The 26847-nt window shown below is 41.5% G+C and overlaps 2 protein-coding genes across 4 annotated transcripts in view; one reads left to right on the forward strand and one right to left on the reverse strand.

The window, feature by feature from the left end:
• Positions 1-5080: 5080 nt before the first annotated feature.
• On the reverse strand, positions 5081-9708 carry LOC141729705 (uncharacterized). 2 transcript variants are annotated; one of them, XM_074545279.1, is made up of 3 exons: positions 7219-9708; positions 6676-6814; positions 5081-5287 (listed from the first exon to the last, which is right to left on the reverse strand). In XM_074545279.1, exon 1 carries the CDS (start codon positions 9145-9147, stop codon positions 8536-8538), a length of 612 nt encoding a protein of 203 aa, XP_074401380.1. In that variant the 5' UTR covers positions 9148-9708; the 3' UTR covers positions 5081-5287; positions 6676-6814; positions 7219-8535. The 2 variants fall into 2 exon arrangements, with proteins under 2 accessions (XP_074401380.1, XP_074401378.1); XM_074545277.1 differs by having other exon boundaries at positions 5081-5290.
• The window catches only part of FHIP2A (FHF complex subunit HOOK interacting protein 2A), a 30316-nt gene continuing 12330 nt past the window's right edge, over positions 8862-26847 (forward strand). Inside the window, exons 1-7 of one of the 2 annotated variants that reach the window (XM_074545268.1) lie at positions 8862-8998; positions 16955-17033; positions 18963-19132; positions 21278-21382; positions 21731-21853; positions 24294-24332; positions 26085-26369. In XM_074545268.1, the coding sequence (XP_074401369.1) occupies positions 8954-8998; positions 16955-17033; positions 18963-19132; positions 21278-21382; positions 21731-21853; positions 24294-24332; positions 26085-26369 (846 nt within the window). In that variant the 5' untranslated portion in view covers positions 8862-8953. The remainder of the gene's footprint in view (positions 8999-16954; positions 17034-18962; positions 19133-21277; positions 21383-21730; positions 21854-24293; positions 24333-26084; positions 26370-26847) is intronic. The other variant, XM_005481080.4, reaches the window with a different exon arrangement.

Here is a 26847-nt window from a genome sequence, read left to right on the forward strand (position 1 = left end):
CTGGAGAAAGGGAAACATCGCTCCTATTTTTACAAATTCTAGAAATGAGGAGCCTGGGAACCACTGAGCCACCAGCCTCCCCTCTGTGCCTGGGAGCAGATCCTCCCAGCAGCTCTGCCAAGGCCCGGGGAGAACAGGGAGGTGATTCCAGAGTGACAGCACATCTTCACCAAGGGCAGGTCCTGCCTGACCAAAGTGGCCTTCTGTGATGGAGCACCTGCCTCAGTGGTGGCATCCAGGAGAGACACAGACAATCCCACAAACTGCCTTTGCTGCTATTTATATGCTTTCCAGACCTACATCAAGTAAGGGCATTATCTCACTATGTGCCCTGCTTCACCCTTTACCCTAAAGAATTTGCTGTGGCCAAGCTGAATTAAATTATGCAGTTAGAATTTGTTAAATGTGTGTTTTTCCATAGAGTAATTTTTGTACTCCATAGAGTAATTATTTAGTAAAACACGGCAGGCATTTCCTTGGTCAAAGTTCACTTTAGCAAAGATGGTTATGAATAACATGGAATGAGTAGCAAAGACTATTCTAAATAAGTTAAAGTCAAAATCTCTCAGCACTGCTATTACACAGGAAAGTTTGGTGAATCAGAGGGAAAATACACCTTTGGTTGCAATTACAATGAGCCAAACTCTGAGACATGTATACATTACATTCTGCTGTGAACAGCCAGGCTTGTGTGGGGTAGAAAGTCTGGGGCTAAGAAAAATTAATTATCTAAATCATCATGAAAGCACCTCAGTGTGTAATTTGGTGTCTGATCATAAGAGATGCTTAGGTTTCTCCCTGTACTCCTGGAATTCACACATCACTGTCTTAATTTCTCACATGCTATTTTCTTTATACGTATTTTCTATCCTGAGCTCTGTGCTGCAGGGCCCTCTGGCTGAGAAGTATAGAATTGGACAGGCTTCCCTTCAGAGCATATCAAGATCATTCCTTAATTAGCTGGTGGATGCAATTTGATTTGAGAGCACAAAGTACTGGCTCTTTTTCAGGAACTGAATGCCTTGTTCCTTGTCATACTAAGTCAAGATATCAGCCCCTGGTACCTGACCTGGCACTGATCAGTTTTATGGCCAAGGCAAATGCCTGCATGTAGACACACCCTCTTCAACAAAAATCTCCTGGAAATTGTGATGGCTGCTTCGCAAGGACTCAGGACACACTTGGGAAAGAACCAGCCAAAAGCACAGTCCTAGAGTCATGGCAACAGTAGACTCAAATCCTGAAAGATTCCTGAAATATTTGGAAAAAAAACCCTAACATTTTTCCTGTTAGTCTTGCCCAATATGTTCATGTACAGAGGTTCTGGGTATTTTCTGGTATTTTCTTTGACACATACCAATAAATCTATCTGTTATACATGTAATATATTTAAAGCTCAGATCTAGATGAGTTTTCTCATGCAGTATTTTTCTTTCAATGTGTTAAAAAAAACCCCCAAACCAGAAGGTTTAATTCAGTCATGCCTTTTTTTTTTAGTTCACTTTTGAATCTGTTTGAGCTTAAAGCTGATGCCAATTCTCCACAACATTCAGTTGTTTATTCCACAGCAAGTCACACCGTGGAGATGCCAGCAGATGACTGAATTCCCCAGTTCAGCCCATCACTGGAGTAAAACACGGGGTCAGGCTGCCCTCTGCGGGCTGGGATCTGGATCTCGGACAAATTGTTTTGCAACACCACAGAAACTGGTTATTGTGAGTACAGGATTTCGACATCTGAACACAGAATTTTGATTTATGATGTACATGTAATGCCAATATAGCAATTGGCTCTCTGCTGCCTGACTGCTGCTGCTGCAGAGGGAGAAGGAAATGCAGACTGCAGGTGTCTGATGCAGCAGTCAGCACTCCAGGTACAAATAACAGCTCAATCTACACCACCTGGGACTTCCTGGGAGACCCAGAGGATAACAGCTTGTGAGCATAAAACCAGAGAAGCTAAATGCCTGGAAATACTTCACCTGGCACATAAGCTGCCAGGCAGGATTCAAGTACAGTGGATTACAGCACCACTCCAAGATCTAATCAGGAACAGGTTCCTTTATATTAGCTGTATTGCAGACACAGGTCTGCTGACTTCAGCATTTCACAACACGAGGCCTGAATGTCAAACTAGTCCAAAGCAGCCTGAGGCAAGAGAACAGGGATGAGCAACAGAAATATTCCTGCATGATGCTGGGTCTGCTACAGACTTCATTTTCTTTGCTCATTGTCAGTGGTGCCTCCAGCTCAGTTCCTTAAAGGCTTCATCCAAGTACAGACACTTATTCCTACAGGGCTGATGACTCAGAAAGAAATTACAAAGGATTGAGCTGCACAGACTTTTTCTGAAAATTGAGTTCGGCTCAGAGTGTAGCTTCTGAACATGAAATTCTACCAGGAACTGTTCAGGTTCTCCCTCTACCCTCACCCACAGGTAAAATAATGCAACAGTGATATTCATAGTCACTCTCCCCTCTGAGTACCAGAGGATAATTCAGCTGGCTGTCAAGAAGGGCCAGTCTTTAAATACAGGACCCATTTTAAATTCCTTGAGGTTTAGTTCTAATAAAGATGACACAAATATCACGTGGGATGTGAGAGCCCCAGGGGGTAGCCAATGTCTTTGTAAACTCAAACAGCCCTGTAGCTTCAAATAACATCATCTGAGGACAAGTGAGCTGCTAAGACAATGGGCTGTCAGGTGTAGCAACCAAAGATGTGCAGGCCAAGTAATACGCAGCAGTTAAGCCCAGAGATAACATTACTGGCTGGCAAACCAATTCCTTCTATACGGGATACACAGGGATATTTTTTCGCGAAAAAATTACTGCGAGGGGTTCGCGCTGAAACCTCTTACTGTCGCGGGAGTGAAGACCGGTCCGCTGCGCCCTCTGCTGCCGAAAGCTGGGACTGGCGGAGGCAGCGGCCTCTTCCCGCTGCCACAGCTGGGAACAGCGCTGGAATTGTCCCATCAAACTCCATGCACAGGGAGCGATGGAGCGCCTTGTGGCACTAGAGTTTGTGGCACTAGTTTACCTGCCGAGGTGATTGTGCTATCAATTGTGGAAACCCAGAGCACCGGGAATGTTTCTCTGTCTGCTCTAGGGTGCCCTGATCCCCCAGGGGAGCACTGACTTTGATCACCATTCATGGAGAAAGTTTCCTAGATTTCTAGACTAGAACCCACAAAAGTGTGCAATAGATTATAGGGAGCAGTGTAGGTGTATCACCTGGTGAGGAATTGAGGTTTTGGGATTTTTAGTATGTTGTGGATGGAAGGGAGATGAAGGACACAGGGTGTCATCCTGAGTTTCTTCTTCATGCTCCTTCCTTCTTCATGGGTTTGGGTGGCATTTTGTAATTGGGCAGAAAAATCTCATTGTGGGCTCTTTGGGATCAGTTATTGGGTTAAAAGGAAAAATAATCTAGGTGTCAGCTCTTAAATGGATAGTTCCGTCTTAAAAGACCTTGTAACAAGAGATTGTTGGCCATTTTGTGCCTCCTAAAGAAAAGCTGCTAACTCACAGTAGTGAGACTGTTTTACTGATAAGAAATAATAAACACCTGAGTCTGAACATGAACCACTGTCTCAAGTGCCTTCAATTCAGACCCAGAGAAACCCACAACTGACAATCAATAATTTAAAATTAATCACGAAGCCACTACCGAGTGGATCATAAATATTTCAGACACTTGCTTCAAAATTAAGATGTCTTACGGTGCCAACATTTAATGTCAGGCTCCATGAGAGATTTCAATTATACCTCAGGACAAAGATATGCGAATTTAAAGTATGACAAAAACCTTAATTTGCATAACTCATATGGACTATCAAGATCAGCTTTTGCTTATGATTAAACAGATTATCTGATGAAATTTTAGGGATCAACAGATTATAGTCCTTAATCCAAAGATGTAAGTAATGATGAAATCTTATTATGCATTAAAAAACAAACAATGCAGTCAGAGCTGATCTGAAAATGACTCCGAAATCTCTTAGTAGGGTCAAGGCTAAGCACCTAAATTCTGCCCCAAAACACACACAGATTCTGGCTTCCAGACTTCTCTCTCTGCAAGTACTCAGATGAAAGATTGAGGGAAGCAATTTATATCAGGTAGACTACTCAATTTTTTTTCCCCCAGTATTTTAGGGCAAAATCCAGTTTTATGTTTATTTATACCATATTCAGACCCTTGCATTCATTACAGCTGCAATATAACATAAACTGAGTAGTTTATCTTTAATCTCCTTGCTTTGGCTACCACAAGAAAAAGTATCCTTGTGCTCCTGCCAGCCTGCAGTGAAATTGGCTAAACTCTAACCGATCACATCTGAGGGTATTTTATCTGCTTTCAATAATTTATGATATGCTAGCACTTGCAGATACTGTATGGCAGAACATCCATATATTTACTTACAGAGGAAAGCCTGGATTTTAATGCTTCCAGTGGAATAGAAATATTTGAGGAAAACATGATGTGATTTGAAAAGAAATGTCTCATTTTACTGACAACATGTATTTCTGACCTCCTAGTGGTCTCCTTTACAAGCATTACATAAGGTAGAGCAGGGTGGTACAGAGTAACTGAAGCACAAACAAGGAATAGCTGCAGGGCAGGCAATATTTGCAATATTTGCCCAGTGTTGTGTCGTCCATGGTAGCAATGAGTGCTGGTGTCAGGAGGCTCTTGCAGATGTGACAGGTAAGCACTCAGACAATAGATGAACAACTGGGAAGTTTGTAACCCAGCAGAAGAAAAATTAATGTCCCCACAGAAAGAGCAGATGGGCAGATATGGAACAGAATTCACAGGCCAGGAAATGCCTGAAAATGGGATTTATGAAATACTGCATGAGCTGATTACAGGGAGCTGCTAGCGAATCAGCAAGGAGGGAGGTGATCCACACAGCTGAGAGCACAGAACCAGAAAATTCCTGACAGAAAATTACTTCAATTCCACTGCCTGCTCTTCAGTGTGGATGTGCAGCATCCTTTCTGTAGTAAAGCCCAGCATCAGAAACAGTTGAAAATGATGGTAAATATCTCCTTAGCCCTCCTCAAAAGCAAAGACCATGCTGAATCACTAAAACTTCATTCTTTATTTCATCCCAGTAGTCACTGAAAACATAGATGTCAATCTGATTATTACAAACACAATAAAATCCTGCAAAGAATATCAACAGGTATTTGGCATAGCACTAATAGGAAAATTTTCGTCTAGGGTAAAAAAATTTCAACAAATCTTCAGGCTCTATGAAGCAAAAGTCCAGACTGCAGGAACTTCTTCTGTAATGCAGACAAATGCATCCATTAGACACTGGCCTGGTGCCATCAATCCAAATAGCAGAGAGATTTTCAGATAAAAAGGCCAGCACATTATCTCACTGTCACACACCATCTAAATTGATTTAATCTAGACAATTTCATTAATTTGTAAGAAAGGAGAAAGTTCCCAAAAGCTCTATCAATTAGAACAGCCTTTCACACTTTCACTTCTCACATTCAAGCAAAACACTAACTCACTGCATATACTTTTCAAAAAAGAACTACCTTGCCCAAAAAAAAAAAACAAACCAAAAAAACCAACCCCAAGCCAGCAGAACTGTGCTCTCAAGGGTACTAAAATAGGTAGTAACACTTGTGTTTATTTCAGTGGAAACAACATCAAGCATGAGCAGGTGAAGATGAATTGTTGCACTTGACATGACATTGGTAGCCCATCCATAACTGCAGCATCTCTGACTGAATCCTCACAAATGAGAACAAGAAACAAAATGTAACCTCAGCTGAGTTCTTCTGCACTGACACTGGTGAAATAATTCTTCCATTAGTTTCCAGTGATTTCATTACTATTGGTTGCCAGTATTTATCCAATATTCCCAGCAGTGAGAAATACATACATATGGTTGAGAAATTAGAGACTTCTTTAAAAGATCACTCAAAAAAAATCTATCATTTGCAAGACATATAAGCACCAAAGACTGGATTTTGCACTATGGCTACGAATTCAGGCCCAATCTACTGGTTGGTAAATGCAGGGTTATATGCAGAGATTCAATTTGTTTAATAGGCTTAGGAAATGTAATTTACATGTAATATTTTCTTTTTTTTTTCCTTTACTGCAAGGCATTTCACATTGAGAAATCGTAATAAGAAGTCACTTTTACAACCAAAATCTTAATTTCAACCACAATGAACTGTTCTGTTTAAATAATAATGCGTTTATATACATTAGTCATTCTTGAAATAATAAGAGGCCCTCAAGCATTACAAAGTTTTACCTCACCATCTGTGATTCTGTGATTTATGATTTCATAAATTGTTAAGTACGATTAGGAATACTCTCACAGTGATAAAACTGTCTCCTTTTATATCTTTATGATATCTTACTGTTTCTTTATTCATTCTGCTGCTTGGAGATGAGACAGCCCAAGCACATTTAAAAGACATTTCTGCAGGAAAAAACAGATTGCAAAAGCACCTTAAATGACCACATTCTCTTAGGCACAGATATGCAGGCACCTTCCAAATGCAGCACTTGTCCAGATAATAATCACCTAAACACAGAGATGTTTCATCATATGGCTACCCACATAGGAAATTTACATTTCTTACAAACATCTATTGAATATAAGTTGACAAATAGATTTTAAAAAACCCAACATAATTACCTTTTAAATTGATATTGACATACTGGGACTCCTGGATTTTGAGAAGGAAACAGCTCTGCTCTTTAACAGCTGCAATAAAGGTGTCCACATACAATTAGAATGTACTTCCATAGAGTATTTGGGCTGCAGCTCTCCATGCCTGCAAAGCACAGGGGTAGTAATAGCAATCAGTACAGCAGAATCATTAGCAAGACTTCATCACAATATCATCAGTAAGACTACCCAGATGACACAATTTAAAGAACAGTTAAATAGTAGTTTTGTCCTGTCTTTTGATTCATCTCTCTCTGCATGCTCCTAGCATATGAGGAAGCTGGTGTTCATTCCTGTCCAAAAATTAATGCAGAAGCTTTCCTTCATTTGGTACTACAGGATTTCCTCCCTTTCCCATACTGATCTATCACCTTCCCAACATTTCACCCTGCTACCCATTGCCAAAACAATCCTGTTCTCCTATGTCAATTTGCCCAGTGTCCAAACATTTTCCCAAAACATCAAATTGATTGCCAGCTACATCTGTAACTTCTGCTCACCCCACTTTACCTCTGCTTTTCCTGTGGCACCACAAAATGGGAGGGATGGTCTTTTTCTCTGAAGTATTTGATTCGGAGGTGAAATAAAGCCCTCTTTGTCTCCTTCTCTCTGTGTGGGAAAAACCCCAACAAACAAACAGTGAAATGAACAATGTGCACATTGCCACAAGTCCTCTCATTTGTGGTACCCTGCAAGGACCATGCCACCCCCATCACCAGCCTCTCATCCAGCAGGAACCAGACAGGATCATTTACGTTTGGCAATGACCTCCCAGATTGTCATGTCCAAGCTTTGACCTAATGCCACCATAATTACTAAACCAAAGTGCCACATCCACTCATTTTCTGCACACTTTCAGGGATGGTGATTCCACAGCTTGTCACTGACTTTCTGAGCTCATCACTCTCACACTGCTTTGTGATCCTTGAGGATCTCATCATCCCTTTGGATGGGGGCAGACCCAAAATGTCTCAGAAGACAGCAAGCTGGGTCCCTTTGCCATACATGCCAGGGTTGCTCCATATCCATGCCATGCCAGGAGGAGGGTGGAGGCAGCCCGTCTCCCCACCCTCATGATTCTGAGGGACTCCAGAGACCTTTGTGAAGTCTGATGGCAGCCTTGGGCACAGGGACTGTGGAGGTGGGCACCCCTTCCCCTCACCCCAGACAGTGTGTGCCCAGGTGGGCAGGAAGGCCAGTGGCATCCTGGCCTCTCTCAGGAATAGTGTGGCCAGCAGGATCAGGGAAGTGATTGTCCTTCTACACTGAGTACTACTGAGGCCACGCTCAAGTGCTGTGTCCAGTTCTGGGCTCCTCAGTTCAGGAAGGACATTGAGTGCTGGAATTAGTCCAGAGAAGGGCAAAGAAACTGGGGAAGGGTCTGGAGTGCGTGTCCTGTGAGGAGTGGCTGAGGGCACAGGGGCTGTTTAGCCTGGAGAAAAGGAGGTTCATGGAGGACTTTATCATTCTCTCTAGTTCCCTGGCAGAAGGTTGTAGCCAGGTGGGGCTCAGACTCTGCTCCCAGGCAACCAGCAGCAGAAGACGACACAGTTTTGAGCTGTGACAGGGGAGGTTTGGGTTAGCCATTAGGAAGAATTTCTTCACACAGAGGGTGATAAGACATTGGAATGGACTGCCCAGAGAGGTGATGGACTCAGCACCCTGGAGGTGTTTAAGGAAAAACCGGACATGGTACTCAGTGTCATGGTCTGGTGACGCGGTGGTGTAAGGTCGAAGGTTGGACTCGATGATCTCAGAGGTCTTTCCAATCCAAGTGATTCTGTGACTGATTCATTTCTCTGCCCGGAGTTGCCCGTAGAAGCGGAGCTAGCTCGGGGCCCGGCAGCGGCCCGCTCGCAGCCCGGCACTGTCGCGCCTTGCCCGCGCCCCGCGCCGTCCGCAGCCCGGGTCGGCACAAGCGGCCCGGCCGGGCCGGAACGCGGCGCTCCCGGCTGGCAGCGCCCGGGGCCGGGCGGAGCAGAGCGGGGCGGGCAGAGCCGGGCCGAGCGGCGTACGGGGGTGGCGGCCCCTGCAGGACACCCGGAGCCTCGGCAGCCGCCGCCGCGCAGCCGGCGGTGTCAGTGCCACGGTGTCCGCCGGGGAGCGAGAGGCAGCGCCGGCGCCCGCCCGCCCGATCCCCGCGGCCAGGCCCCCGCATGCAGCCCTCACCCTGGAGCGGCGGCGGCGGCGGATCGAGGAGCTCTCGAGGTCCTCCCGGCAGCGGCTGCTGCAGTCGCGGGACAGGATGTTCTCCAAGTTCACCTCCATCCTGCAGCACGCCGTGGAGGCGGTAAGGCCGCCGGCGGGCCCGGCCACGCCACGCCGGGGATGCGATCGGGGCCTAGCACCGAACGCGAGCCGGGAGCTCGGACCGGGCCCGGCGCCCCTTCCCCGCTGCCCCCCGGCGCTGCTGCCGGCGGGGCCCCGCAGGGCGAGCATCCGCTCCTGGCTCGGCTCTCCCGCAGGCTGAGGAGGCGGAGGCCGAGCTGCCCCGGCGGGCCCCGGAGGGAGCACGGGAAGGGAAGGAATCGCCCCAGCTCGGCCCTGGAGAGCCGGGGGTGCCGGGGGAGGAGGGAGCGGCTGCAGCCCGGGCGGCCCCGGCACAGCCTCCGGCTGTCACCGCCGGGCACTGCCGGCCGCGGTGCCGCACGCCGGGCCTGAGGGCAGCCCTGACCCGGCCCTCACCCGGCCGTTGCCCGGCTCTTTCAGCGAGACAGACAATAAAGGAGAGGAATCAGGAAACTCCCCGGCGTTTCCATCACGTCGTGACCGGCAGACAATAGTCGCCGTCACCGGTGCTTTTGTAGGATGTTGTCAGTTTCAAAGCGCCGCTTTCCCTCCCTAGTTTATTTTGTATTTGTGCCTGGGGGTCAGGTTTGCCGGAGACGCGGGGCTGTGTGTGCAGCGAGGTTCCCTGGGCTGAGGAAACGGGGCCTGTTCGGGAGCTGCCATTGCTGAAGGCCGCGTTCGGCACTGCCTGGACACACCATTTATTTCTGCTTTTCACTGAGGTGGGGTCTTGGTGGTAATTCCCTGCCTTTCAGCGCCTCTCCCAGTAAACCAGCACACCCAGACTTGAGTGTGAAGAGATGATAAAAATCGACAGGGAGGTACTGAAGTGAGGGTGGAATGTGTTGAAGAAAGAAATGTTAAAATGGTTGAAAAAAGAGCCTGCAGGCCAAATCCAAGTAATTGAAATAAGAGCCTGCATGCCAAATCCTGCCTCATCTGAGGGGCAGCCTTTGTACATTAATGTATGCTTCGATGCTGCACTTGAGCATATGCCTGTCTTTATATGAGCCTGTAGTTCTGCAGGAGTATTCAGGTTTAAAACTCAAGCATGTATTCATTAATTGCAGGTTCCTAGTTTGCTTTTTTAATGGTGTAGTGGCATTTGGAAGGAAATGTTTTAAATAATGATTAAACGTTTTACTTGAAAACATTCAGACCACATGAATGCCTTCAATAGACAGTGCTTTCATTGGAGAGGAAACAGAAATTAGTGCCTGCCTGACTAAAGAAAGTTTGTTGTGGTGAGCTGTGCCGCATTTTGAATAACAGAAAGAAGAGTAGATGACTGAGAGGTGCAGGAGTGGAGGAGAAGGTATTCTTTTAGGCCTACCAATTCAAGAGATCTAACGGAAGTTATTATTAGGAGAGTGTTACGTTATTGATGTGTGCAGAAAATGAACAAAAAGAGCTGCATTTAGTTGAGATCCAGTAAAAAATAGGAAAAACAAATGGGCTGAATGGAACAGGAGAAGAGTAGAGATAGTAGGGACTAGACACTCCTTTTTGAGTGTAAAAAAATCCAAATGAAAATACAGAAGTATATTGATACCATCATTTTGCTATCCATTTGTTACTGATACCATCTGATATCCATACTGATATCCATTTGTTATTGATACCATCATTTGCTATCCGTTGTTGGAGTGCTGTCCAACAACGTGCTGTTTGTCCTTGCTCAACTCTGGTGTCCCTTTTAGAATTGCCTCATCCTGCTACCACCACCCTGGTGGATCTCCTGATAAATCCTGCACTAATGCATTTACAGGATTGTGACAAGTACCAGGAATGAAACATGGAATTGCAAAAGCAGCAAGAGACTAAGAGTGTTTCTTTATAAGTTTGACCCACTAATACAAAGACAGAACTGAGAAATAGAAATTTTTCACCACTTTGGTGGCTGTATGTGGCTTTAAGTTGTTTCATTCTCCCTGTGGTAATAAGGTGTGGTCTGCTTAGCTTTGCTGTGGGGAAGTTGTTTACAACAACTGTTGTAAATACTAAACATTAGCTCAGTCCACTTTGTTCCTGCCTGTTTTCAGAACCAAGAGAATTTGGAGCATCATTTTTTCCTTGCTGTTTTTGCTAGGGAGCAAGTGTAACGTAGGCAGCCTCAATTGGATTCTTAACCCTGAATATCAGCAACAGAACTAGTAATTAAGGTATCAGTTCTCAAAAGTTTTGGGCGCCTACCCCAGAGTAGGTAGAGTTGCAACTGTAGAGTTTTCAGCTGAGCTGGACACTTGAATACACTTTAAGAGCCTGGGTTTAGCTTTCATGGGTGGGACTTCCTTAAATCAGAAAGGTCTGGGTAGCCCTTCTGCCCTGTCCTTTCTCCTGCACATCACTTCTGTAATGCTCCTGCCCTGCCTCAGGGCCCCCAGGCCTGCAGGCTTCAGAGAGTGCATTTAAACTGTAAGGGTTCCTGTGCTCCTAGATAATCGTTGTTATCTTACCCTCAGTGTGCCATACCTCTGACCTCTGACAGGAGCTCCAAAGGTTGGCAGTCTGATAGACATGGCAGTATTTGCCTTTGACTTGTCAGTGTATCACTCTTGGACTGACTGCCCTTGTGACTGGACTGTGCTTGAGGCAAGCATAAGGGATCAGTTGCTTTTTATAAGGTTTTTTCCTTACCAAGGCTTTTTCCCCAGAGATTTGTGGTGGTGTTCAAGATTAGCCTGGATGGGGCTTAAGACAACATGGCCAAATGTAGAAATGTAGTAGAAAACCCCATGGCAGTGGGGTTGGAGCTAGGTGGTCTTTTAAGGTCCCTTTCAAACCCAGACCTGTTTATGATCTGGTGATTCTTCTTGAATAACTCAAAACTTTCAGTCTTTTCTGACTAAATTGCCCAAGTGTTTGAAACCATATTCCTGATTTTGATTACCATTGGATTCTAGTTTTTTGCCACCTCTTATCTAATGTCATTTCTGCCTATATTTTAGATAATTTTCGCTTTTTGGATTTGTCTGCAGCATCCAGATGAGCAAGCACCACTGTGTTACCCTGCCAACAGAGCATCCTTAAATTCAGTTGGATGTGTTAGTGAGAATGGTGGATAGGACTGCTGAATTTGTTCTGTTACTTCAGGGCAGAATACAAATGCTGTTGCTTCATGGGGTTCATATTATTAAATCTGTGACAGTTTATATATGGCTTGTCCTCAAGATGTTTTCTCTTTGCTATGCATTTCTGATATCCTTTCATCCCAAAGGGCTGTCCATGAGCACTACATTGTCAGCAACAACAGAATGTAGTATACAATAACAGAGCAGCAAGTTAGACTTATTTTGCTCTTATCTTGTGCTTTTCACTCATGTTTCCCTAGACAAAATAGCTTGTCTGTGAAGTGGCCACTCAGTGTTCAAAGGACTTCCATTTGTGTTTGATTTGGGCTTTTGGATGTTTCACCTCAATAGTCAGTCCAAGGCTTGTTCTTGAGCTGTGTATCTTGCAGGAAAAATATAATTTTGGTTGGCTTGAATTTTGCAATTTGCTGTCAAACAGGAATATGTTTTGTACCATGCAGTGGAATGAATGAAGATTTTGGTGTCTGCTGCAGATTCTCTCTACCAGCCTGTTGTTTCACTGTGTCTCTGACACTGGTGCATTACCATACCTTCAAGTGGCTTCTGAAGCAAAACTCAGCTTTGAAAGAAACCAAGTCACTTGGTGCAGGCAGTGCTCCAAAATCATGACCTGCATAACTGATTAGAACAGAATTTATTCCTCTTGAACCCGCTTTATTGGATGTAATGACCTTACATTACTTGTTGTTTTAATGTTGTGCTGCTATTAACAAATTAGATGACAAAATTTAATGCATGACTTGCAAGCATGTTCAGTCTTAATTTTATATGTGAGAGCAGTGGCCATTATAAACTCTGTGCATTCATCAACTGAAGATCAAGTAAACCTTGAAGCATTATTCCTTTTTCACATGTTCTCTCAGATCATTCACTCTGGTACAGTAGTAAGAGTGAAGAAAAACATCAAGTGACTGTGTCAGTCAGGGCAGTGTGCATGCACTTCCCCTTCCTTTCTCTTTGACCCAGTTTTCTACTCTCATTTTTTTTTACTCTGGCATCTGACCAGACAGTACCTGTTTATTTTTTTTATACAGTGTTCTCTTTCCTTTATGAATTTGCCCTAAAGATATTGAAGCACATCACCAGCTTCTGATGTTTCCATCCTTTCCAGTATTGAATTGCACTTCTGAAAAGCATACATGAAAAATGTGACAATGATTTTTACATGCACAAAAGATTTGAGGTTAAATAGTGCATATACATAAGTTTCTTTGCTCTTTATGTTATTTTTTTCCTGCCTAAACACAAATTCTGTATGCTTTGGAAAACAATGTGGAATTGTGTTTTGGACAGGTTTTGTCATGAGCAGACTGTACATCTGGTCGATGATCTGTAGCTCTCCTGAGAGCAGCGCTGTCCCTGAAAGGAGTGGGCTTTGATTATTTGTTACATATTATCACCAGAAGGATAAGGCAGCATGTGTTAGGTTCAGCTCACTCTCAGGAAGCCCAACTGCTGGAGCTGGGCACCAGATGGAAGATCTTGCTAATCAATGCCTGCTCCAGTGGGCTGCAGTGCAGTGGTGCTCAGTGAATTTTAGCTGTTTTGTATACCAACATCTACACTGCAGGCTTGAAGATCATGTTGTGGTTTTTCCCCAGCAAAGGAGAACTTCATTTGAGATTAGGAATCACTAAGAACATGCTTAATTACATGAGGATTAATTACAGAGTCACAGAATATTGTGTGCTGGAAGGGACCCACGGGGACCATCAAGTTCAATTCTTAAATGGATGGCCCATACTGGGATCAAACCCACAACCTTGGTGTTATTAGCACCATGCCCTAGGCAGCTGATATAATGAGGAGAAATAACTGCATTTTTAAAGTAACTCCTTCAGATTAGACAAGTAGCAGGAATTCATGGCCTTCACAAGGAATTGTGGTTTGTTTCAGAATCTCCATACAAGTACTTACACCATAAAGTGGTTATTGAGGCTGGCAGCTGTAACATGTATTCCATCTCAGCTGATAGCTAATAATTCATCCTAAAATAGGAACTATAACCTCATACTTGCACTACCTGTCCTAGTAGGGTTAAAGCATGTCAGCCAAGTGTTACAGGTTCCTAATGCTTTGTATACAAATGAGCTGGGATTTTGGTCTTGGTCTTGACCTTGCTTTCATGTCTGTATAACTAAGTTCGGAGGATTGCTTGGGGTCTTTTTTGCTTTATTTATGTTTGTTTATTTGCTTGTTTTCTTGTGGGTTTTTGTTGGGTTTTTTGATCAGTAAACCCCTACCTCAAAATAATTTTGTTGGGGTTACATCTCCCATTGGCGGCAATGCTGATGGTGTGTTCCCAATAGGCTGCACTGCCCAGGTGCACAAACATGCTAATGTTATCTCTGCTATGTCTGGCTTGCAGTCCTGATCAGAGAAGGCTCTGAAATCACTGGGTGTTTTGATTTGAAAGGGCAGGACCTGTCCCTGAATTATTTTTTCACCTCTGTGAAGAGTCCCTAGAGGCATTTGTTGGGAGGGAGAATGTCTATATCCACATTTCTCTCCCATGGTGGATAAATTATTGACAGTGCTGAGAAGTGAAATCCTTTTCCTGGCACTGCTCAGAGGCACTAAATTCATCTTGAGGCAGATGAGACGAGAAGAAGTGGAGAGGAAAATCACATCAGCCAAGGATAAATCTTTAATGTTATCTATCATGTGTTACTTTGGAAATAGAGTGGTCTGGGAGGCCTGTATTCCTCAAAAGTTGTCCCTGAGTTATTCATCAGCTGGCGTTGAGGTTTTGATACAGTTTTTTTTTTTCTAGAAATGATCATTACATTGCTTAAAATACCCGTCAAGTGCAGCTAGTGTGACATACAGAGCATGATACACGATATCATATGCTCAATCTTCAGTTTGTTTGGTTATTCTTCTGAATTTCAATTATCTAGTAAATGTCACCGCCAAATAAGCTGGTTTTGTGCAGGGTGGGGTGTTCAGATTCTCAGTGGTAGCTGCTGTGCTCATGTGCTGCTCTGAGTGCCCAGCCATGGAAGTCAGTGAGTGCACAGCCTGTCAGGGAGAGCATAACACTCACTTTGATTTCTGGGTTGCCATTTCCAAGGCACATTTCCACCCGGGATGGAGCAGAGATAGTTGCCAAGCACCACTCTTTTTCCAGAGACTTGCATTCCAAAGTCCTGTGTGCAAAGGGCCATTAGCAATTAGCATTGCATTTATCTTGGCATGGCATATTTGTCATATACTGGGCTTTACAAGTTTACCAAGATAAATTTAAGTGTCATTAAATTCAAGGCAAAGAAAAGACTGATGTGGAAAACATCCAGGGCTTTTTCAAAGAAACCTACACTAGCCAGTAAAGACCATATGAGCCTATATTGTACCAGACTATATAGGAGCCCTGAGGCCTTGTTTGCTCAAGAACTGAGACAGCACAGCACATTTTAGACCCTGTGGGGAGACACTAGAAGAGTTCACAGTTATTAGACTCAAATGTGGTATCTGCAGCTCCTGGGGAGAAAACTTCCTTCAGTTAACCTTCCTCTGTGAGGTTAACTGACCCCTGGCACAGGTTCCTGCACAAGCTGTGGCGTCTCCATCCTTTGATATATTCAAAAGCCATCTGGACATGCTCCTGAGCAGCCAGCTCTATCTAGGTGACTGTGCTGTGGCAGGGAGGCTAAAATGGATGGTCTCCAGAGGCCCCTTCCAACTTCAGCCCCTCTGAGATTCTGTCAAGGACGGGACTCTATGTCCTGTCGGGATGGTTCAGCTCCTTACCCTTCCAAAACAGACACACCAGTTTATCCTTGGGATTCTTTCTGTTTGCCCACAGGCTCATCGCTGCCATCCTGTGAAGTGATAATCCCCTATTTCAGGACGGCCCTTAAAAGAATGACTTGAGGACTTGATGGTGAAAAAAAAAAAGCCTCAAGCGAGTAGGATTAGGCCTCAATAACAGATCCTCATGTGACCTTTTGAATGGTTGAGGTTTTTCCTGTAGGATTCCTGATTTTACCAGCTCAGAACATTCAGGGGCACAAATTCAGTGCTTGCTCAGCACTCACTTTGGAGAGCAGAGTGGTGAAGTGATTGTGGTCCTTTTGTCACAGGCTGCCTGTGGTGTGAGGGCCACAGGCCCCCTGTGTCTCTCTGGGGAAGCAGCAGTGCTGATGGTGACTGCCTGGGGGCTGTGTTTCCTTCTTGTATTCCTGGCTGCTGCTCACACCCAGCCAGCCATCCCAAACTCCTCCAGGAAAGAAGAAACCTCCTTTTCTTGCAGAAATAAAATAAGAAGCATATTTGTTTAAAAAAAAAAAAAAAAAAAAGAAAGAAAGAACAACTCACCAAGCTCTGGGTATGAGCCAAAAAAAAAAAAACAACCTAAAAACTGCACAAAGATCTTTTAAAAGAAGTTGTGGCTAACAGGAAAAAAGGCATGGTAAAAACTGGATAAAGCAACTAATTGGTAGTTTTAAGGGAGCAGACAGAGAGAAGAGAACAGTGTGTACAGGAAAGGAAGAAGACATCAAGAGCAGATGTAAAAGAACATGATTTTTTCGTACAGGACAAAATTGTGGTTTAAACAATACAAGCATACATTTCTATTGTTGCTTTGCTGTAGGAGCAACTGCTTTTGTTGCTTCAAATAGATTGTCTGGCGATAGAGACATCACAGAGATTATTACTGATGTTTACAAGCAGGCAGTGTGGCATGGGGCTCGGCCATGAATAATGAATACAGTCCTTGTTAAAGGTAAAAGAGCAGAGAGTAACAATTGTAGCAGTATTTGCAGCACTTTGCTTGCAAGTATAAGATAAAACTGAATTTAATCTCTGAGCCAGTATGTTCATTCCATTTCTAACTGGTTTTTGTTGTCTTTTTTTCCCCATAGCTCGCGCCTTCCCTTCCTTTACAAGAAGATTTTGTTTACCACTGGAAAGCAATCACCCATTACTACATAGAGACCTCAGGTAAAAGACAAAAGCACTCTGGGTTTGTGGTTTTATTGTGGAAACCAGAATTCACAATGTCAGTGTTTTTAAAAAGTAAAGATCAAGAAATACTAATATGAATCAGGTCTTTAATCAAAATGCCAGCAATAACTAGTAATTAAAAATATATTGTACTTCCATCTGTAGAAGTAGGCATGAAAAATGGTTGTAGTCTTGTTTCCTGAGTGCCATGTAGAGAACTGCACCTTTTTACATCTGACCCAGTTTCTGCCTTCACATACTCTGTTTAATCTAAACAGACAGCTGCAGAAATGCAGTCCCTGCTGTTAACATTTTCATTGCTTTGCATCAGGGATTTTCTTTTTCTTCACAAGATTTTAACAAAAGTAATTTTGTGGTCATAGATTTTACCAGACACAGATGGATTCCATGTGCTCAGTATTAATTATTTTTACTTTAGTGTCTTGTCTCAGTGTAAAGTATTTTGATAGCACAGACGACAAGTTTTATTAAACCTTACTCAGATGTTATGCTGCTCTTCTTAAAAATAGATGTAATGATGAAATATGGCTGTAGTTGCCATATTTCATCATTATATCTATTTTTAAGAAGAAGCTTTTTTTAAAACTCTTCCCTGGTTTGGTTTTTTCCCCCAACAATTATGCAGCCTGTAAATTTTTAATTTTGGACCTAGTTATGAAACAGTTATGTTTTAAAAATGAATGTTGCCGTGCTTTCCTCAAGCCTATTAGTTCTGACCTTCTGCTGGAAGAGCTTTGAGTCTGTGTTTGTGTCTGATGATCTTGTTTATATCAATATTTACTTGTAAAACTGCAACGTGACCCTTGGTTGCAAATACCCGTCTTTTGGAACACTATGTGATGTTTCCAAAGGTGGAAATGACAGGTTGGCAGGGAAAACTGACACCTGCAATGACGTTGTGCAGAATAAAAGCTGACCTCTCTCCCAGAGTTTGAGAAGTGTTTTGAAAAAGAAGTTTCCACTCAGTGAGTATATTTCTGTCCTCTGCAGTAGGAGCAGGATTATGTGTAGGAAATTCAAGCAAAACACTCCAGGCTAACTGGAGCTTGTGGCAGAGACCAAAATCATTCTGACATGGCAGTTTCCCTGTGTGAGCTTGTTGCCAGTTGCATGCAAGTGACAAGTTATTTTTAGATTATTGCATCAACAGTAGTAACCATTTCCCTAGGATGGTTGTTCATGTAGCATTCAGCTGAAAAAAATAAAGGAGGAAAATCTTCATGTGTGGATATGTTTTGCAATATGTGAATGCCAGCTCCTACTTCCAGTGGCATAAATCCACTGCAGTTTCATGACTTTAATATAATAAAATGAACATCTTACCCTTTCCTTCAAAAAGTTTGACAGAATTCAATTTTAATGCAGAAAGTACAAAAGAGAAATTTAAAAGCTTTGGGAATAGACAGCACAGAGTTTGAATCTTCTGTGTTGTTGTCAACAGAAAAGCCATTTATTTAGTTATCTAGTTCATGAAGGAACTGATCAGCCGCAAATTAAGCTGATGTTAGAGTCCAGATTTGAGAATACTGTATGAAGGGTCAAAGAGGAAGTTATCAAGACCTAGTGCATCCTAAACAGAAGATTGAGAGTTGTACCTTTCTCTCCCTTAGCTTCTCTCTGGCAGTAGAAATTTTCCTTTTCTGACTGTGTAATTACTGCATGTTTTGAATTTTGGCACTTCGCCTTTTCCCCATTGCAAGGTCAGATACCTGCCTGATTCATATTCCAGTGTGCATGTTCAGATACAGTTCTGAAAGTTTTCTTAAAGGCATGTTAAAAACTTGCACTGTATATAAATTTAAATATTTAAATGGATGTCGTGTTTATAAATCTTAAATTTGGAACTGAGCTTAAATATGAGGACAATTTAAAAATTGTTTTTAATTGTCTATTTCTTTTATTTAGATGACAAAGCTCCTGTGACTGATACAAACATTCCCTCTCACCTGGAACAGATGTTGGATATTCTAGTTCAGGAAGAGAATGAGAGGGAATCGGGTGAAACAGGACCATGCATGGAATATTTGCTACATCACAAGATTTTGGAGACACTGTACACACTAGGAAAAGCTGATGTATGTATCTCTCAGCAGAACAGATTATCTCTTGTGTGAGCTCCTAGTTGTGATAGAGACTGAAGTTCTACAGTAGGTGGTAGTGTGGGACACTGAACTCTAGCAAACCGCTGCTTGCTTATATTACAGATATATCAACATATATTACCAGCATATTACAAGTAACAGCCTTTTACAGGTGTGATCAGGGTGAGACACCCCCTAGGTGCTGACAGTGGTAAGACTCACCACTCTGATAATGCTGATGGTGAAACTAGAAGTAGGAGAAACATTTTTCTTCAGTCTGGAATTTTTCTGGCTACTACAAGACAGTATAATCCCTCTCTGTCCTTTGTTTAATGTTGGGGGATTCTTGGGTGAAAAGTGCTGTGTTAAATACAAATTTTTGATTAACTTTTCTGAGTGTGCTGAGCTATTGCTCAGAAAGACTTTGATATCAGAAAGCATTAATTTGAGTTGATCCCCAGATAGCTTTCATACCTTGGCAGTAGTGTGTGGTTCTTCATGTCTGTTTTGTGGCACACATGAAGTTACCTTCATGGTCTTGGTCCATCCTCATTGCTGTCTGTCTTGGCTGATTTATAAGCTGAAATGTGTGGGGTTGGGTGGATCATGGGGTGAATTAGCTTGGCAGCCTTTGGGGTGGAACATTTTGTATCACAGTGCAGACTCAGTTAGGGAGGCATGGTTTATCCTGTTCCAAGGATAAATGGAGCTCTCCAGGGTTTCCTTCTCAGTCAGTCTTTTACACATTGTCATGAGTTTTTAATCGATTTTACATAAACAGGCAACACAGGACAGTGGCTGTCTGAGCCTGAGATGTTCCTTGCTCTGGAAGAGCCAGAGATCTGCAGTACCTTTACTGTACCAGCTGTGCTACAGTCAGGCTAAAATACCTGCTCCAGCTGGGCTTAAAATCACAACACTGCTGTATCAAAGATACTTGCTCTGAAACACAGCTCCTTCAATAATTTCTACATGTTGTCATGAAACCAAGATGAAATGATGGCATATGTGAAATGAGTAATTAGTAGTGTGTTTCTAAGAGTTGAGAGAAGTCACTCTGTACTCATACAAATATGTCTGTACAGGCAATTCTTGTACAGCCTGTCTTTACACTTTGCCACTTGTGAGTTGATACATCTGAAATAAACACACAGTTCAGTGCCTGCAAGATGTTGCAAGGATCTGGTGCAAAATGAATAGTTCCTTTCACAGCAGTCAGTGGACTTATTACATTACTGTGGATGTGCCCTGATGGTACGTATCTTGCCATTCTCTTTAAAGAATTGCTTGACAACTCAGCAATGATTAGGGATTAAAAATATGGAGATAATTAGTTAGAAAGGAGATCCAGGTTAGGCTGTTGCCACCTCAGCTGCATTTGGACATGAAATGATGGAAATTATGTTGGTTAAAATAAACAGCATTTATGAATGTGGTTGATAAATTGGTTATTAGCTAATTAGTTTGGGGCAATTTAGCTAGGAACAAATGTGCATAAAGGCCCACAGACCATCAGATCTCCTGGAGATAGGGAAGTCCTTCCATGTGGTGTGGTGCATTAGGGACAGTAGAACAAGGGGTCTGCTTGTTCCACAGATATTTGTGATTTATATTCTGCTCAGGGAAAGCAGCAGCTTTCTCTTGTCCTGGACCATCTGTGCATTTATAAACACTTTAGCTGGCTAAGGTTAATTGCTCATGACTTCAGGAACCCTTCTGTAGGTATTAAGATTTTTATAGTTTATCATTCTGTATTTGTATGTACTGACTCACTGGATTGCTGGATTTTGTGGCACAGTACCTTAAAAGACGTCTGACCCATAGCAAATTAATTCTGAGTTAATTTCCCCTTATCACCGTAATGATACGGAATATTTTCTGGAAAGATTAGTAGAAGTTTGCCCTAGAGCAATTAACTGAAAGTATGAATAATTTGAAAGAGAAAACAGTAATGAGATGCAACATTTTTTATTGATCTCTGTTAATATTGATAAAAGTAATACGTTAACTGATGATTCCTGTAAAAAATACTTCTAGTTAAATTATTGCTGTTTAATGAGCCATTCTGAGTGAAAAATTTGCATCTGTATTTTTCTCCACACTTATTTTATTTTTGTTGTTCATCTGTTTTTGTTTCAGTGTCCTCCAGGAATGAAACAGCAAGTTCTGGCTTTTTATACAAAACTTCTTGGAAGAATTCGGCAACCTCTTCTTCCTCACATAAATGTGCATAGGCCAGTGCAGGTACTGTTCAGATTTTAAGTAAACTGTATTTTTGCACAACGAGTTTCTTTTATTCTAGTGTAGCTAATGTTATCTTTAATTCTCCCATTGTCAAGTGAATTAAGGAAATTGCTTGGGTGCCATATCAGTTTGTTTTTTATAATATGCTGATGATTGGATTCTGGGATTGTCACTGCAATGCAAGTCATAAATAATAAAGAAAATTTGTTCATACCAGTCTAAATCCAGAGCAAATGTTCCAGTCAATGCTCATACATAGTTTTAATGTGTATATAGAAAAAGAATTCAGTCTGTTATTCATAGAAAAAGCAATGACTTTCTGTCTTAATTTTTCACTTTTTGTAACAGAAATTAATCAGGCTGTGTGGTGAGGTTCTGGCAACACCAACAGAAAATGAAGAAATTCAGTTTCTCTGTATAGTATGTGCAAAGCTGAAACAGGATCCATACCTTGTCAACTTCTTCCTTGAGGTGAGTAAATAAATTCAGAACTTTACTGTGTATTTACTGTGTCATATACAAAATCTAGTGGAGAACTGGAGGTGTCACATTCATAGCTTAGTTTTCATTCTGTCTGTTATTTTTTATCCCATGATATTAGAAGTTTTGTTGTTTGGAATTTTTTTTTGTCTCCCAGAGACTTTATACATCTGATTTTCACAAGAATTTCATTCAAGGCTCACAAATACACCTGCCCAAGGTTTTCCTTTGCAATGAAAGTGCCTTTAGAGTAGGGATATGAATTGCAGTGTAAAACACTGTGTGAGGGAGACCTTGGCCTTCTTGTGTTGTTTTTGTCATCCCAACGAAGACCAAGGGACAGATTGCAGGGGGCACTGAAACCTTGCAAGTTGCTGAGTTTTCTGCAGGATTGGGCCCTTATTTGGTAGTGGCACATATGTTGGAGCTGCAGTGCCAGCTCACAGTCTGCAACACAGCACCAACTTCTATCTGCAAGACAGCCTGCCTCCTTTAACATGTGGCATTATGAAATCAGAGTGGGAGGATAAACAATTTCTAGACTGACTTTCAGTTCCTATTTAAAAGAAGCATAAAAAAATTGGTTTATAGAAGTCCATTTAGAAATGCCTTTTGCTCCCACTTTGCTGTTTCTTATGGTGATACAGTCTCTATTAAGTACATTATACTTAGCTGAAAAATATTCCTTCAGGACTGTTTTACAAGCTTCCCACAAACAAGATCTGTGACAGCAGAAGCTGCTAAACTGCAAAAAGATGTTTTTTTCCATTAAGTATGTGATTTTCATTTGCATGTCAGTAGTAAAGAATCCATCTTGAGTTTATTTTTAACTCAATTAAGTATTATCCTGATTGCCATTGTATCCACCATAGTTGTAGAAGCAGCAGAAATGGTATGAGGATTGAAAAGTTAATGTTTAAACATTAGAAGCACTCAGAAGCAAACTACTGCATATATTACATGCAAAATATGGTAGAATTCTAAACCAGGATTACTTTTAGTGTTATTTGTGTAAGCTGTACCGTTTAAGCCTCTTAAATAGTGCCCTTGCAATCAAACCTGAGAACCCCAGCCATAAGAACCACAAGTGTTTTGTACCACTTTATTAGTGTTCTTCCCCACAATAGCAAGATTCCAATATTTAAAAAACAGACATGGAGAAACAGATGATTCCAAGTTTCAAAGGGGTCTCTAGTTCCACAGAATGCTGGCTGTGGAGCTCTGGCAAGCTGGTAAACATTTCTTGTAGCTCCTGTTACTTCACAATGTTGTTCTAGGTATTGTAGACTAAAGCATTTGTCTTCATAACTGATGGCTGTTTCCAGATCAGTTATGTGGAGTGCAGAATTGTGTTCCATTAGAAGAGAATATTCTGGTTGCTCACATTTGGCCTCTTAGAGGTGCTGTTGTGACTTGATCACTTTCAAATGCATGAATGGGTGAATTTACAGAATTCTGTGTGGCATTTCTACCTCCAATCTCCAACACTTACAAGATGAAATGCAGATGGATCTCTCCAGAGAATGTTTGTATCTGTTAGTTTTGCTTCCTTCTTCGACTGCTTCCAATCAGTTTATACAGGATTTTATGAACATAAATACTGAGTGTGTTCAAACTCACTTCCTTTGTATGATTCCATGCCAAATAGTTTGTTGGTAGAATGCTAATTTATTTTTTAAATTTATATAAATACATCTATTATTGGTTAATCAGTTTAGGTGAAATCTTTCACCTGTATTGCTTAACCAATAAGCCTACATGGCACAACCACTTGGGCAAGTTATGTTTGTTGTGGAAGTAAGAACTTGAAGAACTTCATTCTACTTTTTAAAACTTTAGGATCCCCATAATAATTTTATTTTGGTATTAATGTATTCCTTTTTTTTTAAACTAAGTTTTCCTAATTCTTGTACAGAGAGAAAGAATATATGTAATGTTTATTTATCACCTCTACCTCAGTTATATTTTAGGGTAATCTTGCCTCATCCCGTCTTAGGTGAGATACTCCTTGCAACTGATTGTTTCTGGCAAAGGGACACTTAACTCTCTGTGCTTCAATTTCTGTTCTTGAGACTTTGAAAAAGTTCTAATATAGCAGCTAAATAGTTGTACCTTCATTTTATAAAATGAACAATAGTTTGAGTATTCACTTTTACTTTCAATATTTTGAATTATCACCTTTATATTTCTCACCACAAATTAAGTACAGATTCTCATCAGCTGTGATATCACGATGTTTTCATAGAAATCTTTTTAAATCTATCAGAATTTAGACATGGCATCATCTACCACAGATTTTAAAACTGATGTTTACAGATCACAAAAATACAAAAGTGTGGTTTTATATTATCTGCTCTTCGTTAATGCTGAATTCATGAGTACTTTGTTTAGAAAGCATTGAATATGTGTTTTATGTAACCTTTTCTATTAGGTCATTCAGGATCCTGTTTTGCACCTTTGCAGGAGGCAGGTGAGCAGCTGAGCTGCAGAATTGCATGATTAAACAATAGGAAGCTTAAATACACACAAAGATTCTGCCTGTGTGATATTCAATGTACAAACTGCTTTGTGTCACCTGCCAATGTAAGAGTAATGAGCTATGGACACATTTCTAGGGGTATTCATACATTTATATATATTAGTTTTCTCATCACTGCTTTAAATAAATAAACAGAAGTCTTTCAAATGGCAGAAGAATCCAGAAAGGAAGTAATAAGCTACTGTAAGATAAAATAAGTATTTTACAGAATATTGCCCAGTTTTTTTTTTAAAAAAGCTTTTCCCTTTAACAACTCTGCCTGCAGCTTGAGTGGTGACATCAACAACGTTGAGTCCAGGACTGAAACGCTGTTCCAACCTTTATGTGCAAGGGTCACTGTTGTGATTCAGATATTTGTGTATTGATGAGGATATTGAGGATATTGATACTGAAGGACTGCAGAAGCTCTGGTGATAGCAAACTTGGTTCAGACAGAAACCTTTTTGTTGCTTTGCCAGCCTTGCGCTTCTCACGCTGTCAAAAAAACCCCAAAACATATTGAAGCAGTAATTTTTGTACTGCATTCAAAGAGCATCCTTATTTTATAGCATGCAGTCTGCTGCTTTTTCCACTGGTTTGCTTCTCCAGGGAATTGGTTCTGTGAGTGCATCACAATGCCCAGTGCAAATTCCTCACAATGAATGCACGGCCCTCAAGCAAATGTTCACAGCAGCTCTCCAGTTTGCTGCCTCACTGTCATGTACTCAGTCCCTGCTGGTTTGTCTGTACTAAAATCCATTAACCCCAAATGGTTAGTCTTTTAAATTATTAATGCTTGAGATATATTTGTAATAATTTTGGTGTTATCATAGAGAAGGGAACTGTTTGGATTTATAATCTCACTGCAGTTCTCACTTGTCTTGTGCTGCAATCTAATTTATGATTCCAATAAAGTATTCCTCACCTGCACTTATGCCAGAAGAACACTGAGTTTTTGTCTTTCTGTGAGATTCTTCATGGTATCACAGAGCACAAATTTTAAATGTCTTTTTATGTGCTGGAGACAGATTTATGGGAAGACAGATGGGTTGCCTTTTTTCAGGCAAAGCAGAGATGGTTTGGAGCTTCCAAGAAGGTTCTCTGTGACCTTTCAGTGTATCCAGTGCCCAATGCTAATTTCTAATACTTTTGTCCATTCAATCTACTCAATTTTTTCTTCTTGAGAAACACAATTTGAGAGTTCTCTGCTGTCAGAAAAGGTGTTTCTTTCCCTTTCCTATTGAAGGTAAAATCTCAAGAAATTATGAATTATTTTATTTGGGTGATTCCAACTAGGAATAGAGTTTCAGACATTAGATGAATGTGAAGCCTTGACACAGAAAGGAGTGTTTTATAAAAACTGCTAAGTTCTAAAGGTGCCACCCATAAGATAAATTAAAAACCTCTATCAAATTGTGGGCAAATCAAATGAATATGTGCCTTCAGTAGTGAAAGAAAAAGCTACCATCCTTTTGTAAATGGCATATTCAGCCTTGAAGCAAAATATATAGAGCTTAAGAGAAATTTAAAAGTGTCCTAGGTTTATAAAACACCCACGCTCCCACAGCCTTGTACATTTTACATGGTTACTGTATCCAGCCTTGACTACTTCAAATGTTAATGTTACAAAAATTGCTTTTAGTAAACTCCTGCTTCAGGATGAACAGTAATTTCAGCTGTGTCATTCCAAAAAATGCTTTGCAGAGTAAGTTAAAAGCCATGGCTCTCCAAGGATCAGCGAGTGTAATCACAGAAGACATGATCAAAGAGCAGGAGTCGGTGGGCACAGACACGGGGCAGCCCGAGGAGACACCCGCGGCTGCCGGGGCCGAGCTCATGGAGAAGGAGGATGAGCTCCCACAGCAGCCAGAGGAGCTCTCCTTCAGCCTGGATGAACTCAATGTCACATCATCACCTGAGTCCTCCACTGCTGGTCCAAATCAAGACTATAATTTAGTGAATTCTCTACTAAACCTCACTAAAAGTCCTGTGAGTTGGTTTTTTAAATTTGGTTTTTGGGGGTTTTTCCACTCTGTGTGATAAAATGAAGTAGTTGGATGCTGTGTGAAATGGGCAGAGGGAGTGAATAAACACACTGTATTTTAGCTAAAAAATAGTGAGAGTTTTTGCGGGCACTTTTTGTAAATTGGCAATTTTCTTCGTAAATTGAGATAAAGTAAAAATATTGTTTTAGAAAGTTAATATTAAGATTGTTGATGGTAATATAAGTGGGTTTTTTAAGAAACTTTTATAGAGTGCTGTATGTTTCACTGAAAAACTACACAGGATAATCAGAAGGTTAAATATATCACAAGAGAATGTTTTTAAAACTACTTTCAATTGTTCTGACTTAACCAAACCCACTCTCTTTGTAATGGCACTGAGCTATCTCTAGGAGTGGATTTTCTTTTAAAGAAAACTGCTGTATGTCTTACCCAGCTCAATCATCAAATTCAGACTGAGATTC

This window comes from Zonotrichia albicollis, chromosome 7 (genome assembly GCF_047830755.1).
Source record: "Zonotrichia albicollis isolate bZonAlb1 chromosome 7, bZonAlb1.hap1, whole genome shotgun sequence".
NCBI classification, from domain to species: Eukaryota; Metazoa; Chordata; class Aves; order Passeriformes; family Passerellidae; genus Zonotrichia; species Zonotrichia albicollis.